Source organism: Lissotriton vulgaris, chromosome 3_1 (genome assembly GCF_964263255.1).
Source record: "Lissotriton vulgaris chromosome 3_1, aLisVul1.2, whole genome shotgun sequence".
In the NCBI taxonomy this organism is placed as follows: domain Eukaryota; kingdom Metazoa; phylum Chordata; class Amphibia; order Caudata; family Salamandridae; genus Lissotriton; species Lissotriton vulgaris.
The window spans coordinates 1,066,053,327-1,066,073,567 of record NC_141689.1 but is presented as its reverse complement, the minus strand read 5'-3'; the positions used below and the strand labels follow the sequence as shown (position 1 = coordinate 1,066,073,567).

Below are 20,241 nucleotides of genomic sequence, written 5' to 3'. Positions count from 1 at the left end.
TAATCTAAAAGTTACTTAAATTCTAAATCATTTTAAATTCAATTATAATAAAAACAAAATCCTTATTGCGCATAGTAATGAGTTCTATCCCTTAACTTTACTTTTAATTCAATTGCAATAACTTCAATAGGTAAACGCTATCATACCTTAGTGAATGAGAAGGAGTTACACAGCATTGAAGTCAGCTGTACTCTTTCTTTGGACCGTGCTGGGTTACTATGCTTCTCTGAACAAGTTCCTGCTGCTCATGGTGGCATTGACAAAAGTAAGGGTGTCCCTAAAATCTCTGTTGCTAGCTTGTCTCCAAAATGGAGACATTATGCAGTCACTGTGCTCCTGATGCTTCCTTCATTCCTTACTGTAAAATCTGACCCCAAGGTGGGTATACAATATAGCCATGATGTGGGAGTAGGATAAAGTTACTATTATCAATATTCAGTTATTTGTTAGACCCTGCATGTAGTGCTATCACAGTAGTAGATTAGTTATTGATGGGGTGACTAGCAAAAATTCCTGCTGGCTGCAAAGTAGGATTGATTGTCAGCAACCATGTAGCGCTTTGGTTTCCCCACCTTTGAGCAGCAGTTTGCAGTCCTTTCTTCAATGACAATGTGTCCAAGGGTTGTGAACAGAGAAAGGGAAATAAAGGCAAAGGTTTTCCTTTAGCAGGTAGTAATCAATCACAATAGGAAATTTGTCATTCTATGTTTGTAACTAATAATATTTTCATCAAGTTTTCTTTCACTGATTGTTTGTGGAATTAACTTGCAAATGTACCTTTGATAAGGATGCTGAAGACAATGTCTTTTGCAGGTTTTCATTTGCAACGGACATTGCACAAGGAATGGCATACCTTCATCAGCACAAAATGTTCCACACAAGACTCAAGTCCACCAATTGTGTGATCGACGACCGTTGGGTTTGTAAAATTACAGGTAATACACAGAGCATTACTGAAAAATGTACAGCAAATTCCAGCGTGCATAAATATATATTAGCTGATAGCACTTGGGAATATCAAGCAAAGCTAGCATTCCTTCATTTCTATGGTTTTTCTTGCTTGCGTGAAATTATTAAACGAAGCTTTTAGGAAAATTGTATTTACTTATTTTAAAGCTGACCCAAAAATAACACTCTTTAGAATTTAGAAGTGCTGCTACCATCCCCTTGCAGACATATTCAGGGCCTCATTAATGAAGAAGTAGCACATCACTAGGCGAAAACAGCAATGCGCCACTTTCATGGCGTCATCCTTACGACAGAGTGGGTGCACCGTATTTACAATACAGTGCTCCATGGCGCAAGGATTTACAGATATGTCAGGAATACTAACATATCTGGTGGCCCAAAAAAGACGCATTGCTGGAGTGTGTTGGATAACTGGCTCAATTCCAGCAATGTGTCATTACACATGGGCGAGTCCCATGTGAAAAGCCTCGCGGCACTCCTTACACCTGCTTGAAGCAAGCGTGCGGATTGTGAAGCAGTCAAGTCTTAGAAGTAGCGCAGTGAAATGTAAAAGATTTCACTGCACCATTTCTACTAGGCTTTTTCACAGGGGAATGCCCACCCTGCATGCATTATACCTGATAGAGGTATAATGTAGCACAGTGGCAGTGTAGTTTACGCCGCCGCAGTGTCACAAAAAAGTGACCAGACAGTGGTGCAAGCCTTTTATAAATAAGGGCCCAGGATTTACATTGAAGAGTTACTCCTCCAGCCTGGGGTATAAAACGAGGACTAGTCAGCGAAACTCCCTTAGTTTAGAAGTCATTAGCCCCAAATTGCGTGAAATATGTGTCGAATGTAGAGCTAAATATTTAATTCACTAAGCCTTCTTACAAAAATATTTACATCGTCTGAGATGCAAAGGAGACATTTCTTCAGTACAGTAGCATATAGCCAATGGTGAAATCGAATGTAAAATACTAATCTAATAAAGCGAAATGTCATCAGCAAATTGATTTAATATATAGACTGGGAAACTAATTTTAGGGCCCTCAATGTTATTTTATTATAACTGTTTGGACGAAGTGTGTTATTGGAACATAAAACAAGAACATTTAGTAAGGGTCCTCTTTCGTTTGAGAGAATAGTTGTTTTTCGTTGTAGAGGTTTTTTGTTCATTAACTTCCAAATGTAGTGTAGATATTGCCTACTTATGGATATCTGAAGTCCTAAACATACAAGTTTTGTAATTTCAATTATAAGGGCTTGTGCTTTTGATCATATGGAAGGACCCCGCCACAGATCTGGTTTTTGGGTGATTTTTACCCACTATGCTGCTATCATCAGAATCCAATAGGAGAACAACTTTAATTTACAATTTCTTTAACACTCATGCATCAGAAAAGCCGAAGTCCCACTATGTGCATGTATCCAGTCCACAATACTAATCCGTTTTAAGACTATGATTAACTCTAATTGTTTTTCTCAATAGATTTAGGCTGCGAAATGTGAGTTTCATTTGGGGGAGAAAAGCCCTCCTCACCCTCCTTAATTTAAATATCTGATTTTGGTTTTATATTGCCTGTATGATCGTATCATTTTTTGGGAGAGTGAGTTACCTAAAAGCCCCAAGTCCCTTTTAGTATGCGTTCTATTTATCTACCCTTAAATCTTCATTTACCATCCCAAAATGTTCATAACAGGCTTTAAACTAGTTACACGATGTTCTATATATATTTATTTTTTTTTGCAATAGAATGCAATGATCAATTCGGTTTAAAATGTTATGGGAAACCAATGTTATTTTAAATGTATTTTTTATGAAAGATGTTTTGTGAAAACGATGTTATCACATGTTACTAAAGAAAGAGGGTAGTCAGTTTTCGTGACTGTTTTTTTTGTCCAAACAGATAGAGTAAATCCTGATTACTGATTGATGATAGTTGAGTTGCCTGAATGGCCTATTGTTACCAATCCTTTGAAATATACATACAGTGGGCTTTGTCACCACCCAGATGCGTATTTTCCTGTCACTTCATGCAATTGGTTGGTTGGTGTATCATTCCACCTTCTATGGAATATTTGATGTGGGACTATTTTACATCTCAAAAGAATACTGATTCATCACACATTCAATTATTTACCTCCTACGTGCAGAAATCCATATTTTTTCAGTTTAGATTTTTTTTTGTCTCTACAGCCACCTTTTGAAATGTTTAGTTGGGTCTTAAGTTGTATTTTCCACGTCTGTCTTGCCCAACGTTATTTCACCTGTGTCTTTCCTTCTCACTCTCCATTTATGTTTATTTCACTAGATGTTTACTGCTGTTTTCTCCGTCTATCTTAGTTATTGTTCTACCTCATTTGTAACAACGGAAAAAAAAACACTTTGCCAAAGCCGATAGGTTCTGGCTTTAATGAACTAATCAACAGATGCAAACAAAGGCATTCACAAATGCTATATCCATACGTTAGTATATAAAATTGAGACCTGTTTTTTTCCAAAGCTTGTTTTTAATCAGGTTAATGTCTTTGTGGAATACCCCTAATAGAAATGTTCATTGTTATTTATTTTGTTTTGAGTTAGAAGCACATTTACTGGTAGTATATGAAGACAATGCCATTCAATCTTCAAATTGTGCATTTATTCTTTACATTGCATGGGAAGTAATGGGGTTGAGGAAATGAGAACCATGCACTTAGAAATTGGTTTACTAAGTGTTCTTACTATCATTGTCGCTTTCTTCTCTTTTTGGCACTGAAACTTGTTTTACTCTCTTCTCAATGACAGATTATGGGTTGCAGATATACAGAAAAGAAAATTCCCCTGACGATTTAAACACATATCACCAGCGTATGATGGATGTTTATTTACCACCCGAGGGACATGTGGTGTCCAGCTCCAGCCCAGAGCCGTTGTCAGCTGCAGATATGTACAGGTAGACTCTCAATGTATATAACTTCTCAATACCTCAGCATAATACATTTCAAAATATAATTATATTCTATTTGTGTAAGCTGTGTAATGACCTAACAATATATGCCATTTGAAAGACTAAAACATAATCCAAAACGGAGCTATTTCAGACCTCTTATCTACTTCCCTTTCAAAATATGAACCGTCTCCCCATATGCTGTATAGAACTTTGAAAGATGGGTTTAATTGACAGTAGGTGCAGGAATAATTGATCTGTTTTCATATATGGTGGTTACATTTTGCAAACCATGCAAACAATTCTGATGATATTTTATTTCTAATGCAAAAATCCTCATGTGATGGGCAATACCATGGTAACCATGAGCAGGTAAAAAAAATACCTCACAGTTTTGAGCAAGGTGGGGGGCTACAAACTCACCGACAAGAGCAGGATTGTCACCTGATATTGACAAAGCCATTTGTTGCCATGGTGTAAAATGAATATGCCCCTAGCCTCGACCAGGGTGGGCTGAGGCATACTGAACCCCCAGGTCCCTTAAGGTAGGCCAAGTAGTGAAGAAAAAAGAAAAAAAACCTTGCCTATAAGGAAGCCCAGCTGGTGCTTTCAAAGAGGGTGGTGCCAATATTGTCCTACCCATCACTCAGCAAGATTATGTTTTTACAGTCAGGGTGTATTTGTAGCCTCCTCTCTGCCTAGTCATGACTAGGAGGTTCTATCTTGAGACAGTTCATGCACTATTGATTGCAAGACATTTTGTTAGCATAAAGGAGGCTTAGAGCCATCTCAGTGGTTAGCTTTATCGTCACTATTATTTGTGGACTCCTGCTTGGTCTGTGCATGCCAGTTTAGCTTTTCCTTGTAGTGTTTCTCACGCCCCTGGAGCATGGTCGATACTGCTTCCTTTCTTTGTGAGTATCCTTCCGCTGCTTGCATTTTATGCCTCTGGTTGCTTTTTTCTTTTATTTGCAGCACTCACTATCCTGTCCCACATCCCACTCTGTATCGTTGTTTGGCCCATACCCCTCCACTTCCCAAATTGTTGCTCTGGCATTAATGGTTGCTCAGCCCCCTACTTCCTCCCATTTTGTAGGTTGACCCATTGCCCGTTCCCCTATAATTGCTTCCTCCATTCCCCTATGCCCGCCCCTGTCATTACTTGCCCAGTCCCCCACTTTCCTCCCATGATGTTATACCACTTTTGAGGCTTGCCCCATCCTTCTCCCCCACTGCGGTGTTGTTTTGACCCATCCCTCTGCTATCCTCTCCCCTGCCAGTGCTTCCCCTCTCCCCATCCTCCCTCCCTCAGTCATTGCTTGCTCCATCGCCCACCCATGTTGTTGTTTGCCCGTGCACTCCTCTCTCCTCCACCATCATAGCTTTCCCTGCCCCCACTCCCTTACCCCCATTGTTGTTTGCCCCTACCCCCTCCAGCAACTAAAAGAAGAATATGATGAGGCCCATGCTGGCCGCGTCACTGCACTTTTCTTCCTGACTTTTACGCTTGCTGCACAGTAGCTGCACTGCTATACAACATGGCTAAAACACATTGACAATAGCCAAGGTCTCTTGACCTGTCAGCTTTGAGATGCTTATTGTATCTCTGCCTGCTCTGTTAGATGGGCAGGGAAAAACAATTCCCTTAGTAGAATGATTCAAAGTCCACCCCCTTAGAAGAAATACAGCATCAGGAGAACCAAAGATCCTTTATGAATCATTGGCAGTAATCTTTCTGCGATTGTATCTCAAAGACTTAAGCCAAACGGATTGTGAACAGTGGGGGAAAACACAGTCAATTAGAAAGCTTGTTTTCATTAAAAAATAATCTCTAACCCACCCATGCTCTCCGCCACTTGCGTTTTTGTTAAGAACTGTAAAATGGCTCAATAAAAATGCACCAAACTTAACTGACCTGGGGGTTCCAAAGAGCCAGCTCGCAAGTTGGTCAACACCACTGTGAGGCTCCTTCGGGCAGAGGACAATACATCCATCACAATTTACATACCAACACCGCCAAAGGATCTAAAAATGGCCACTTCAGGTCACGGACTAACTGTATGGCCGGGATGCCTGTCACCCCCTCCCAACACAATCCCCAAGGATGGGAAGACGGACGCAGTTCTGAACTTTTGGAAGGCGGGAGGGAGTTACCCTCCCGGCCGTATTTATTAAAATATGAAACAAAATTAAAACATTAAATTAACAGTTTCATATCATGTACAATTTTTCATTTATGACATTACGATGCAGACACGTTTATTGGCTAACCTTAACAAATCTCTAATACAAAGGTTCTCCTAGCCGAGTCTAAGCATCCTGGAAACGCATACTTTCTAAATAAAAATTGTACATCCTAACATTACGGGCCAACGGCAAGGTCGTAACCGGTGTCAGATCCCTACTCCAGAACTCCCCCCCTCACGTGTGAGGGGCGGGCGCACAGAGGACTGAACCTCTGTGCCAACTTCCAATTTCCCTTGTCTTAGCGGGGGCCCCTTATTTAACTCAACGCCATCTTAATGGTCGTCCGAGGACTCGTGTGAGGTGTCTGGAAGGTAGCGTGGACCCCCTCCCCACCCCACACTGTCTATCACATCCGCCGTCGCGGATGTCCTGGCCCCGGGAAATTCGTAGGAGGGGCATCCAGCCGCCTCCTCCCCTGGGAGGGGCCTATGACCGCCTTCCCCTAGGCGACCCCATAGTTAGTGGGTGCCGCCTCCCCGTGTGAGGGGCCAATGGCCGCCTCCCCCCGGGCGCTCCCATCCGTAATGGGTGGCGCCCCCCCTCTAGGGACCTTGAAATTACTGCTCACCGATCATGACCTTACCGCCCGACCAAAAATAAATACGACGTTTTATACCTATTGAAGAAAGCAAATACACTTACATTGCAGTATTTTATCCTTTTAACTAAACATTCAACACATCTTTAAATTTAGACTGTGATACTCTGCTCCACTGGGGAAGAAAATGTCATGAAGCAAATCGTTTTATTGCAGTACAAACCTTGACATCTTTATTAACCACTAAATCACGAAATAGAAAGACATTATTAACGTAAATCAATTTTATTGCAGTACTAACGTTGCCATAAGGGGCTGGTGGGTGGGTCAAAATTGCTCCTTGTTCCGCCGAGTGCTCACGTGCAACAAGGGGGTGCAGCTTCCACGCACAGGAACAAGAGGATGCTTCTTTGGATTGTTGCTCCTTTTATTCCTCTTCGGGAGGGCGTGTACCCTCCACCGGTACGCCCACGGGGCGTGGCCAACGATGTAGGTGTCTAGGACAACCCTTCTTGGGCGGGAAAAGGCGCCCCCCGGCTACGCCGCTTCGGGCATACCAGCCGAGACACGCCCCCCGCCCAAAATGGTTTCCCGGGGGATCCGGGCCCCCTACCATACGTTCGGGGGGACCGAGTGGTCGCCCCTTTCCATATGGCCGGGATGCCTGTCACCCCCTCCCAACACAATCCCCAAGGATGGGAAGACGGACGCAGTTCTGAACTTTTGGAAGGCGGGAGGGAGTTACCCTCCCGGCCGTATTTATTAAAATATGAAACAAAATTAAAACATTAAATTAACAGTTTCATATCATGTACAATTTTTCATTTATGACATTACGATGCAGACACGTTTATTGGCTAACCTTAACAAATCTCTAATACAAAGGTTCTCCTAGCCGAGTCTAAGCATCCTGGAAACGCATACTTTCTAAATAAAAATTGTACATCCTAACATTACGGGCCAACGGCAAGGTCGCAACCGGTGTCAGATCCCTACTCCAGAACTCCCCCCCTCACGTGTGAGGGGCGGGCGCACAGAGGACTGAACCTCTGTGCCAACTTCCAATTTCCCTTGTCTTAGCGGGGGCCCCTTATTTAACTCGACGCCATCTTAATGGTCGTCCGAGGACTCGTGTGAGGTGTCTGGAAGGTAGCGTGGACCCCCTCCCCACCCCACACTGTCTATCACATCCGCCGTCGCGGATGTCCTGGCCCCGGGAAATTCGTAGGAGGGGCATCCAGCCGCCTCCTCCCCTGGGAGGGGCCTATGACCGCCTTCCCTTAGGCGACCCCATAGTTAGTGGGTGCCGCCTCCCCGTGTGAGGGGCCAATGGCCGCCTCCCCCCGGGCGCTCCCATCCGTAATGGGTGGCGCCCCCCTCTAGGGACCTTGAAATTACTGCTCACCGATCATGACCTTACCGCCACAGGCCGGATAGTTGACCGGCTCTCCGGCCCCCCCACACTCCTACTAAAGGTCATGCTTTTATAAACCCCTTAACCATGCTATGAAGTCTCCTATGAGTAAGACATTCCCCTCCCGGGACAAATGGACCCCATCTTCGAGATACATTAGATCCCCCCGAATACATCCATGCGGAATACAATGCAACTGTCCCAAGCGGAAAAATCTACCAAGCTTGTTATTGACTTTCTTTACTGAATGATTCAAAGCTGATACAGAGAGGGCCCCCCGCCACACCTTCCTTGAAATCATGTGTGACCATGCTATTGTGCACCCCGGAATCCTTCTCGCCAACCAGCTAACAGTAGATAGAATTCGCTCGAGTAGTACTCGTCGCCCAAGTGACACCAAATCATTGCCTCCCAGGTGTACTATGATTACAGACGGCGGTGACCTTGTCCGCTCTAAGAGTCCCTCAACAAAACATTGAAATTGGTCAATACAGAGCCCGCCCCTTCCGTAGAAGGTCACCCTGTACCCGTATTCCCCAGCCGCGTGAATCATGTCACCTGCTTTGAATACGTCCCCTTTTTTTTTTTTTTTTTTTTTTTAAAACAAGAGAGGAACCCACACTTCAATATGTTTTTTCACCATTCGATTTTAGATGAAAAAGATAAACAAAACTTAATATGTTTACCAAGGCGATTATTTACGCCGTTTTTATTCTTCAATTTTTGTAGAGAAAAGCTTGGCATGTGCAGAGAATTTACACTGTCATTTACGTACTAGCCAACAAGGTTGAAATGACTAAACCACAAAAAACATAAATTTACAAACATAAACAATATTAAAGCATATAACTAGTGATAAAAAAGGTTTTTTCTATTTGCAACAAGGTGAATAACAAAGTGAAAATGTGTCAAAAAGGGAGGGAAAGACGTCAAGATATTCTTTCAATAACATCAGTAAACGTAATTTAGCAAACTTATTTTCATCAAGAAGCAATTATCACTCAAAAAGCAGCCTTTCAATGAAGCAGCATGAAAACAAAATAACCTCTCGGAAACAATGTTTTTTTAGGTTATAGATTCCTAAGTGTTTTGTACATATTTCCAAACTTAGGACATAATCCTGTTCGCCTGGCGAAGTTTGGAAATATGTACAAAACACTTAGGAATCTATAACCTTAAAAACATTGTTTCCGAGAGGTTATTTTGTTTTCATGCTGCTTCATTGAAAGGCTGCTTTTTGAGCGATAATTGCTTCTTGATGAAAATAAGTTTGCTAAATTACGTTTACTGATGTTATTGAAAGAATATCTTGACGTCTTTCCCTCCCTTTTTGACACATTTTCACTTTGTTATTCACCTTGTTGCAAATAGAAAAAACCTTTTTTATCACTAGTTATATGCTTTCATATTGTTTATGTTTGTAAATTTATGTTTTTTGTGGTTTAGTCATTTCAACCTTGTTGGCTAGTACGTAAATGACAGTGTAAATTCTCTGCACATGCCAAGCTTTTCTCTACAAAAATTGAAGAATAAAAACGGCGTAAATAATCGCCTTGGTAAACATATTAAGTTTTGTTTATCTTTTTCATCTAAAATCGAATGGTGAAAAAACATATTGAAGTGTGGGTTCCTCTCTTGTTTTAAAAAAATATTTGGGCCCTTACCCCACTTCTGTCCGCATGGGCCAAACTCCTTTTTGTTAGACAGTGATTGAATACGTCCCCGGCATGCCTCACGTATGAGTGGCCCACGACCCACACCACTTTCTCCTCAGTCGGTGATCTTTGACCGCTGGTCCCCAGGTGTCGGGTCGACTGCACAGTCCGCCCCGCATAGGTTGCTCGCGAAACTGTAAACCAAACAAAAAACAAGAGGCGTGAGTGCATGACATTGACTTTACAACATGTGCAATCGCACATACCTCTTATAACAGTTCGAGGACCATCGTCCCAATTGTTTCACCTTCTCCACACTCAGACCCCTGGCTGTCGCCTCTGTCGCAGCCCCTATCCTAAAGGAATGGGTCCCGAAATCGCCCAGGTCCAAGCCCGCTGCCGCGATTGACATTGCCAGCACCCGCTGAAACTGAAACCTAGTCAGTGGGGTGGCGTCGGTGTGTCTCAGCAAGCTTCCCCCCCATGCCACCGCCCTTTGCGCTAAATATTCCTCAACGCATTTTACCGGGCACATGGGGGACCCTCGCATGCTCTGGACAACAACACTGTCCCCCATAGCACCCTGATCGGTCTTGGACCTGGCTATTGTGACCACCATTGAATCACCCTTGATCAGAATGTGTTCCCGACACAGACCTCCCCCCACATCCTGCTTGTTTTTTGCCACCAGCTCGCTCACCCGCATAGCCCCGTGGAATGCTAATGCGAAAGCGGCCCGGAACAGCACTGCCTCGGATTGGGAGGAACATGTCGCGGGGAGTACCGACATCAGTAAGGACAACCTTTCTAACCCAATCGGGTGCCTCTCGTCTACTCTCGGACCCTCGACGTGTTGCCACCCACGCAGTGCCTTCTTTACCAGAAAGGACGATGTGGGGTCCTTGATGCCATGCGCCTGTGCCATGAAAGCAATGGCGGCCCGGTGCCTATTGGCCGTTGCCGCTGATCGGCCTGCCTTGTGGAGTGCTAGTAAAAACTTTAGGACAGACTCCTCCTGCCCCCAATTATCCCCTCCCGCTGGACCCAAAAATGCACAATAGGAACGAAACGCTCCTTCGTATGCCTTCCTTGTTCTGTGGGCTAGGCTTGCTCCCACGAGGTCCTGTAATCCGGGGCACCGAGTAACCAGAGAGCTTCGGGAAATGGTGCCGCCATAAGGTCCGCGGAAGGTAGATAACCCCTGAAGGCCTGCATGTGGGAACGAGAGAGTGCATCAGCCGCATGGTTCAGTACACCCGGCACGTGCCTCGCCCTAAACTGTACGTTCAGTCTCATGCAAAGCAGTACAATTTCCTTCAGTAATCTCAATATCCACTTGCAGCGTGCTGCCTGATTATTTATACATTCGACTACGGTCATGTTGTCAGACCAAAACACCACTGAGCGATCACGAAACTCATCCGGCCATGCCTTCAGAGCCACCAAAATGGGGAACAATTCAAGAAACCCAATGTTACCTGTGAGCCCACTGGTATGCCACCACGTCGGCCATGTCTGTGCCGACCAACGATTACCGAAGATGGCGCCAAATCCCACGCTCCCTGCCGAGTCGGTCCACAAACCCAGCTCGTCGGAGGATGCTGGTGACTTGCTCCACACCACTCGACCGTTGAAATCCGCCAGAAATGCCAACCATATGCGCATGTCCTGGCGAACCTCTGCAGACAGTCTCGTGCGATGGTGTCCTTCCTTGAGACCAACCATGGCTTGTGCAATAGAGCGGGAAAAAGGGGCGGGCCATTGGTATCACTCTTAGGGCAAAGTTAAGCTGGCCCACCGTTTGTTGTAAATGATGGAGAGTAACTTTATTTTTGCTAATGCATAGTTCTAGGGAAGCCCTGAACTTCGCTACCTTCCCTACGGGCAAACGAAAACATCCCTCCACAGAATCGAGCTCTATTCCCAGAAACTCGAGTGAAGTAGATGGTCCAACCGTCTTACCTGGCGCCAGTGGCACCCTGAACTCCTTCATGAGAGTGCAAAATTCCTGTAACGCCTGCGCACATTGTGTGTCGCCGGCTTCCCCCTAGGAACAAAAAATCATCTAGGTAATGCATAACCTGGGTATTGCCAGTGGCTTTGGTGAACGCCCATTGCAGAAAACAACTGAATTTCTCAAAATAGGCACAAGAGATGGAGCAACCCATTGGCATACATCTATCCATGTAGTAGCGTCCCTGGAACACAAAACCTAACAGACGCTGATCCTGTGGGTGTACCGGGAGCAACCGGAAGGCTGACTCAGTATCCGATTTAGCCATCAGCGCTCCGGGCCCCAGGCGATTCAACATGGCAACAGCCTCATCGAAGGATGCCTACCGCACCGAACAAATTCCTGGATCAATCGCATCGTTCACCGAAAGACCCCTTGGAGCCGACAAGTTATGAATTAACCTAAACTCACCTGGGTCCTTCTTAGGGACTACCCCCAACGGTGAACAAACAAAATTAGGTACCGGCGGTTGCCCATATGGGCCTGCAACCCGGCCACGGGCAACCTCTTTTGCAATTTTACACTCCACCACTGCCGTATTCTGCTGTACCGACAGCTGGTTCTTACACAGTGTTTCCCCCCGAAAATCCCCCGCCGGGATGTGGAAACCATACGAGAAGCCGTCTTGCAACACCCCAGCGGAGACATGATCAGGGTATTCGTTCAGCCAGGGAATCATAGCCATGATATCTATGGGGGTAGGTAGCGGTACCCTATGGTCGACATCAGACCTGTTTGCCCCCCCCCCCCCCTACCCCCTGCATTGCCATTCTTGGCTCTGCAAGAACTCTCAGGGTGCGAGGAGTGTCCGCACCCTGCACACTCATGCCTGAACTTACATGTCCCTTGTGGCCTCGAGCACTTGCCTCTGTTAAAGTTCCAACAAACCCCTTTCTTACTCCCGTTCCCACCACTCCTTGGTTGGTGGTCACCAGCGGTGCCTGCCCAAAAGGGCGCCACCGATTGATGGCGGGAAGGCGCCGACCCATCCCCGCCCAGCGAAGACGACTTCGTCGCGCCCGGCATGAGCTGTTTCTGCCAAGAGATGGAGTCGAGACAATCCCACGTCAGAGATGAATCGTGCTCCTTGGCCTTACGAAACTGACTATCGTAACCCAACCATTCATTGCCTTCATACGTTTCATAGAAATCCATTATACGTGTCTGATAGCAGGCCAATTCGGGCAACACCTCGGGTCTACGTTCCCCCATGATCGCAGTAAACATCGCAAATGCCCTGGCCCAATTTGAGATCGTCTCGTCCACCCTGAATCCCGCCATTTTTGCACGCCATACATTCGGGTGCCACAAATCCTTCTGACTTTTAACATGCTCCACCTCGTGGTGGTCAGTCAAGCGAGAAAACATATTCACATATTTATCAGCCCAAATCAATTCCTTTGTGGCCAGCGGAATATGTTGGGCCACCTTTTCCCTCCTTGAGGGTAACGCTCCCTCCCTCGCCATTGGTAATGGCTGCTTACCCAAATCCGTAGCTGGTCCCGCTGTTTTTCCAACGCCAGCCGCCGGTTGTTCTGAGGGAACCTGTGGGGGGACAAGAGGGAGATTCGCCTTCACTGCATCTCTCGATTGCCGCAACTGCTTCATTAGTAACCTGGCCTCTTCGGCCGTGTCTCCTGGTGCCGTAGCACCCTTAGTATTTCTGCCGAGCCATGCGGCTAACAGTGCGGCCAACTCCGGAGGCATATCCTCCTCGCTAGTCGGCGTAACTACAACCGGAATCGGTTGGCCTGCGTCCGGGATCGGAACCGGGGCCTCAACTGGACTAACCGGGCTTGCCGGGGGTGACTCGGGAACTGGGGCCTACTCCCCCCCTGCCGCCCTATTCCTGGCCCTTTTACCTCTCCCAGCGGGGACTACTCCCGGCAATGCTGGTCCGATTACTTTCTTCGGTCTGCCCGTATTGTTCATTGCCGCCATTTGTTTTTTCATGTTCGCCATATCCTTCACCAACATGCGAAGCATCTGTTCGGTCCCAGCCTTCTTTCCGACCTTCTTGCCAGGCATTGTCGTCGGATATTCGATCCTTGTTGTTAACGAGGTCCTGGATCCGAAAATACGGAGTCGCTGAAAGAGAAACACAAAAATTACCAGTTCTCAAAATTGCTCCTTGTTCCGCCGAGTGCTCACGTGCAACGAGGGGGTGCAGCTTCCACGCACAGGAACAAGAGGATGCTTCTTTGGATTGTTGCTCCTTTTATTCCTCTTCGGGAGGGCGTGTACCCTCCTCCGGTACGCCCACGGGGCGTGGCCAACGATGTAGGTGTCTAGGACAACCCTTCTTGGGCGGGAAAAGGCGCGCCCCGGCTACGCCGCTTCGGGCATACCAGCCGAGACACACCCCCCGCCCAAAATGGTTTCCCGGGGGGATCCGGGCCCCATACCATACGTTCGGGGGAACCGAGTGGTCGCCCCTTTCCAATTGGTGCAGAATCGGTGAAGATAGTCAAAGGAGTAATCTCTGGGAAGTGCAGACCCAATTTGTTTGTGCATCTGCAGGGCCAGAAAATTGGCAGCAGCAAGTATGGCAGCTGGTTTGCAGAGGCCTCAACTTCTCCCTTTGGGAGAGCGGTGATTGCAGCCAGTGGATGGGCGCTTGGGGTGTGGGCTGAGTTTCTGGGAATTGACATTCATTCTAAAGGGCTCCATTTTGGTTGCTGTGGAGAGGCGGGGTTATCCTGGCTGCAAGCCCTCTCTGGGAACTTGGTGGGCCTAGTGGTGAATTGGAAAACCAGGGAGGCAATAGGGCAGTGGCGCGACCCCCTGGCACTGACCAGTAAATCCTGTGCAGGCAGTACAGGAGGAGGCATGGGGTTGTCCTCCTCCTGCTCTACCGCCACATATCTCCCACCCCAGTGCTCTGCTATATAGTGGCCCAGATAACTTCCTTGGCCCTGCTCCCTCTTCGAGGCAGGCAAGCAACACATGTTTAGGTGAAATATACAGTATGGCATGCTCTATCCATCACGACTGAAGATCACACGAAGGAAAGCAGCAAGTCTTTCAAACATCACAACACACTGCAGATTTCCTTAAAAACGAACTACTGTGAGGATTTGGATGTATTCATTGTTATGGCTGTGGAGCCTTATCATGTGATACACTTGCAAAAACTGTCTTGGGTCTAGTCAGGCTTGTTTGTAATCACTTAGCTCGACTCTGGGTAGCTGTGGCTTCGAGCAGCAAGACTTGTCAAAGTTTAGCCATGGCTTGAATTTAACTTTTACGGTTAAGAATAGAGTGCACTAGGAAAGCCAAGAGTGTATCAGATATGGCCAGTTTTGGTGTGTTCTCTGCAAATTTTAGGGATTCATATCAGAAAAGATTAGTAGTTGGCTCACATTTGGGTGTGAGGGGTAGAAATTCGGTCTTCAGTGCATTGCATTTGAGGTGCTTTTGAGCCATCCATTTGTCAGGGTTCAGAAGTGAGGATTTTAGTTTGGAGATAGAACCATTAGAATTTAGTTTTAAGTTTGGACCTGGGTGTTCGCTGCACTTTGGAGACGCCAAACTCTTTTAAGAGTTCACCCAGGGGCTTCATGTTAGATAATAAAAAGAATAGGAACTAGTATGGAGCACTGAGGGACACTGTGCGATAAGGGGGAAGAGTCAGAGAAGTAATTGACACTTTTGACCATTTAGGATGCTCTGATAGATTTGAGTGGACCCAGAGGCTCATTCTATTTGTCAGGGTGTCAAGGAGAATTTATGGTCCATTCTATTGAAGGCTGTGGTTATATCAAGCGGGATAAAAAAGGCATGGGCAGCCTTTATTTACAAGTGTGAAGGATATCATAGATCACCATTAATGTTGCAAATTCAGTACTGTGAACTGCCCTGAAATCTGAATGGAAAAACACAGCGGGTCATTCTCTTGTTTAGGTTTTATTATTTGGGGTACATAGATATTTTTAAAAAGTTTGGGAAGAGATGGTTGCCTTGAGATTGGACAGTAATTTCTGACATTTAAGGGATAAAGGGTAGGTTTTAAGATGGGCTTCATATGTATAGCTTTTAGGTAGTTTGGTACAACATTGTATACAGCAATGAATAGGTTTGATCAAGCATTGAGGAGGATAGATTAGAACAAGATCTTTGGCAATTGCAGGAAGGATTGGGTCATTGCAGTATGAGGAGGTTATGGAGAGTCTGCAGATAGGAGGGTTTCATCAGAGATGGTGGGAATGCATTCCAATGAGACAGAGGTTTAGTTCAAGTATGGCCTGTGGAATCAGGAAAGTAGCTGGAGAATTCTTCACTGATTGTTACTGGAGATATCAAGTTTGTGTGTAATTCTGTTAGTAGAGAACCAAGATAAGGTGCTGCATCTGAAGGAATTCACACTAAAAGGAGTGGGGGCACAGGTTTGTGAATAAAAATGTTTGAACAGGTTCTTGGCCATGTTTCTCAAGGGGTTAATTAGCTATAAGAATGGAGGCATTGTAGTTTTTTTCTTATTTGAGCTAGGTAACCAACAGAGGACTTTTCGGGACTCTTCAGTCTTTTGACTCTACAGACTGAGGGGCATATTTACAAAGATGTAGCAGAGCACAGCATTAGCCTTCGTGGCTTACCGTAGCGCTCTGCAACATCTGAAAAACAGGGCTGCACCGTATTCACAACAATAGGGTCTCTTCCTGCACGTAACATTTTATATGGCGATTTCTTACTTCTGTGTGTGCTGATTTTTGCAGCATACATAGAAGTTGCAACTCGTCATATTTATAATGATTGTTTATGTGCCGAAAGGAACACCTTCCTGTACATAAACGATCATGCATGGCGTCTTGCTGTTTTTTTTGTGTGTTGCACAGTGCAGCACACACACAAAAACATCAAAAACAAGCAGAAATAAAGCATTTCTCCTTGTTGCGTGCTGTTAAGACCAGGTTTTCTCTGGTCTTAATTTTGGCTGTGCCTTATATTTATGCCACACTTGTAAATATGGGGCGGCATCAAAATCAATGGGTAATTCGGTGGAATGCCCACCACAACACACATTGCCCACGCCTTTCATGCTAGGTGGCTTAATGCTGCCTTGTAAATAAGGCAAAGCCCGGATCGCCACTACAAAGTCAAAGAGGTGTCGTTCTGGTGGCGATGGGGGCTTGCAAAAATGCTTTATAGCAGAGGCAGGAAACACAACTTTTGGAGGCTCTGGATTTGTGCATGGGTGTCCTTGGATTTCGTTGACAATTTCTTCAATGGAAGAGGTGAATTTTACAAAGAGCAGATTAGTGTTGCAGAAACCGGTTGGAGGAATACTGGTAGAGGAGATGGAGGTGCTTAGTGTGTATATTCAGTAGTCTGAATATACACAGTATACAATACACAATATACTCAGTTTATGTGCAGGAAGGGTCACCTTCCCGCACCTAAAAGTTTTTGGCAATTTGCTGTTTCTATGTGTGCCGCACAAGGTAGCACACAAGGAAACAGCAAAAAAACAAGGTGAAATAAAGCATTTCTCCTCGTTTCGCCTGTTTAAGACTAGGTTTTCCCTTGTCTTAATTTTGGCGCTGCCTCCTATTTACCCTTGTAACTCTGGGCGGCGGCAAAATCAACTAGTGTTGCGGTGGAACGCCCACTGCATCACCCATTGCCCTTCCCCTTCATGCTAAGTACAGCGTGAAAGGGTGCCTTATTTACAAGGCAGCGTTAAGCCACGTTAAGTGGCCTAACGGTTCCTTGTAAGTAAGACGAAGCCCATATCGCTACAGGAACATCACTAAAAGTGAAGTTGTGGTGGCGATAGGGGCTTGAAAATATGCCCCTAAATGTGTTTACAACTAATATTCAGGGATAGTGATATGTGTTTTCAATATTGTAACACAGAAGCAGCTCACTTATTTTACTGCAAATAATCTCTGTGACACCCTCACATTTCTCATATGTGAGGTCCAGGTTTGATATAAAAGAAACATTTTAATAGATGTTGCATGAAACAAAAACTCAACATTTCTTTGCAAAATGTCTGTAATAGTCTCTCACACATCACCCACTTTTAAAAATAAATTAAAAGACAACGGTATTTAAAACAATTTGTTGAAGAATTAATCAAGGCCATCAGAGCAAGACTGGCCTTCTCAGGGCCCCGCCCCCTGAAAAGCAGGGGCGCTGGGAGAGAGCCCACATTGCCCATGCCTTAACTCCTTGGGTGCTCATGACGGCTCCCGGCCGTCATGAGTCACAGTAGGCGTATGCTCATGACGGCCGGGAGACGTTCGATCGTTGCCGCTCCGCCCACGCGTTAATATTTCCCCGCCTGTGCGAGGGAAGTAATCAGTGGGCGGAGTTCAGATAGCTCCCGGCTGTCATGAGCACACGCCCATCATGATTTATGACGGCCGGGAGCCGTCCTCAGTATGGGATCGCCACGCCCAGCCCCACCCCCGTCGCACCGCAGCAGAATTTGCCCTGTGGCGAAGGGGTTAAAACATCCCTCAGCCAAGGATTAACAACAACCCCGAGACCATTCACTCGTACACACTACACTCAACATTTAACGTTTAGATTGTTACTTTTCGTCAAATTTACATTCTTCTAATTGAAACGACATGTTCACATCATTATTCCCTCTCTTGCCCAACGGGTTGCTGCAACAGGACAGAGGGGCATATTATCAAGGCAGGCGTAATGAAATTATTGCCGCTTTTGCGGTCGTTTTCGGCCACAAAGCGGCAATAATTTCATCGCCCTATTAGCAAGCTGTCGCTAACATCAGTTAGCGACAGCTTTTAGGTGATAGCGAGTGGTTTGGGGCCCGCTTTGCATGTCAGCGATATTTATCGCTAATGACCTGCAAAGTGGGCGTACCCAACCAGTTAGCGACTGAAAGCAGTCGCTAACAATGCTATCGTCTATTAGCAAGGCAGGCATAGCGATAAAAGAATTCACGCTAAGCGCGAATATCACTAAAAACTAACCCCTGCTCAGACCAGTTTTTAGCCATTATATCCAATGGGAGGTGGATATTCTGGCTAAGACCCTATTGGCGATGATGCGTGAATATCGCTGGTTTTCCAGCGATATTCACACATTTCGCCGCTATCGCCGGTTATTTTATTGCTTGCAGATAAAATTTGCTAATAGCACGTTATCTCTGCGATAAAATCCGGGGATGCTTGGCGATAAAAAAAAATTTGCTAAGCTTCTTTAGCGATAAATATCGCTAGTTGTTGATAATATGCCCCAGAGTAAATTAAGTCAGGCTTTGTGGTGAAAGCATTCCTCTGTTGTTATGAAACTGACAACGAATATCTATATTTTTCGAGAAAAAAAAATTTCAGCTATTCATTTTCGCTATGAACATGTCACGACAGTTACGTTCAAAACACAAACTGTAGTTGTTCTTCATTACTTTTTTGATTGTCTGTACTGCTCTGATGCCGTAGCCAAGTTTGCTATTTGTAAGATTGTGAAATAAAATACAGTATTACCGATATGTTGTCTTTTGTTTTCCAGCTATGCAATAATTCTATTGGAAATTGCAACGAGAAATGACCCTGTTCCGGTAAGACATTTCTGCACTTCCTTAACATGCAGAACTTAAACCAGTAAAAACATGTTGTGTTTTCTGCCTAATGCCTTTTGTAATAGCCTAGTCCGTACTCTCAGTTTTCGTGAATGGTGAGTAAATCGATCCAGTGAGCTTTTTCAATCCTGTGATAGATGTAAACTGTTCTTCACAAATAGACGGTACCGGCGTCAGGCACAAGGGAAGATGCCATGACTCAGATAAAGAGTCTCTTCGTAAAGTGGCATCAAAGCCACCGCAAGCAGCAGTCTGATGAAAGGATCCACTTTATTCTTGTGTTCATTCAGACGTGGTTGTCATTGAGGTTATGTTCTGAAGCGACCTTGCCTGTAATGGCTGCAGAATGTAACATACATGTCAACTTGCTTAATGGAAATTTGTGCTATTGAAGATCTTTGAATAGGTCATTTTCAGTATGAAGTACAAATATGTTATTGAGTGAAGGCAACAACGTATGGGTAATGGAATGAATGGGGTGTCTTCTTTCGTCAGACGGTTTTATGATAACTAAACTTTCTCCTGGTGGGGTCAGCCATAGTAAGTTTTCCTCTGGAAGTACACGTCCAACAAAATCAGCTACATATACACACAGGCAGCAATATATGGAGTGAGCTTATATAGCTTATATATAGCTTATCCTGTATCAAAGTACTTGATAGTTCGACTTCAACTCCCTGGCTCCTTCTTAAGCAGTGGCGGCTAGTGCCGACATGAAGTCAGGGGGCTGTGCAGGAGCAGCAAGGGGGAACAATATTTTTTCTTTTAGGAAAACTTACCTTCCTACTGTCGGCCGCCGCCTCTACGATCCTCTTCTGCTGCACCTCGGTGCTCTTCAGGTTGAGGAAGTGCAAAATGCAGGTCCCATGAGCATAGGCTCCCAAAGTTCTCCTACGGCCAATCCCAGCACTTCTTGAGAAGCACTGAGATTGGCCTG

At 45.3% G+C, this 20,241-nt stretch overlaps 1 protein-coding gene across 1 annotated transcript in view; it reads left to right on the top strand.

Moving 5' to 3' along the window:
• The window catches only part of LOC147727408 (atrial natriuretic peptide receptor 2-like), a 592,594-nt gene that overhangs the window by 294,991 nt on the left and 277,362 nt on the right, over window positions 1-20,241 (top strand). Inside the window, exons 10-12 of the mRNA XM_086963625.1 lie at window positions 814-935; window positions 3,740-3,887; window positions 19,235-19,283. Of these exons, the coding sequence (XP_086819751.1) occupies window positions 814-935; window positions 3,740-3,887; window positions 19,235-19,283 (319 nt within the window). The remainder of the gene's footprint in view (window positions 1-813; window positions 936-3,739; window positions 3,888-19,234; window positions 19,284-20,241) is intronic.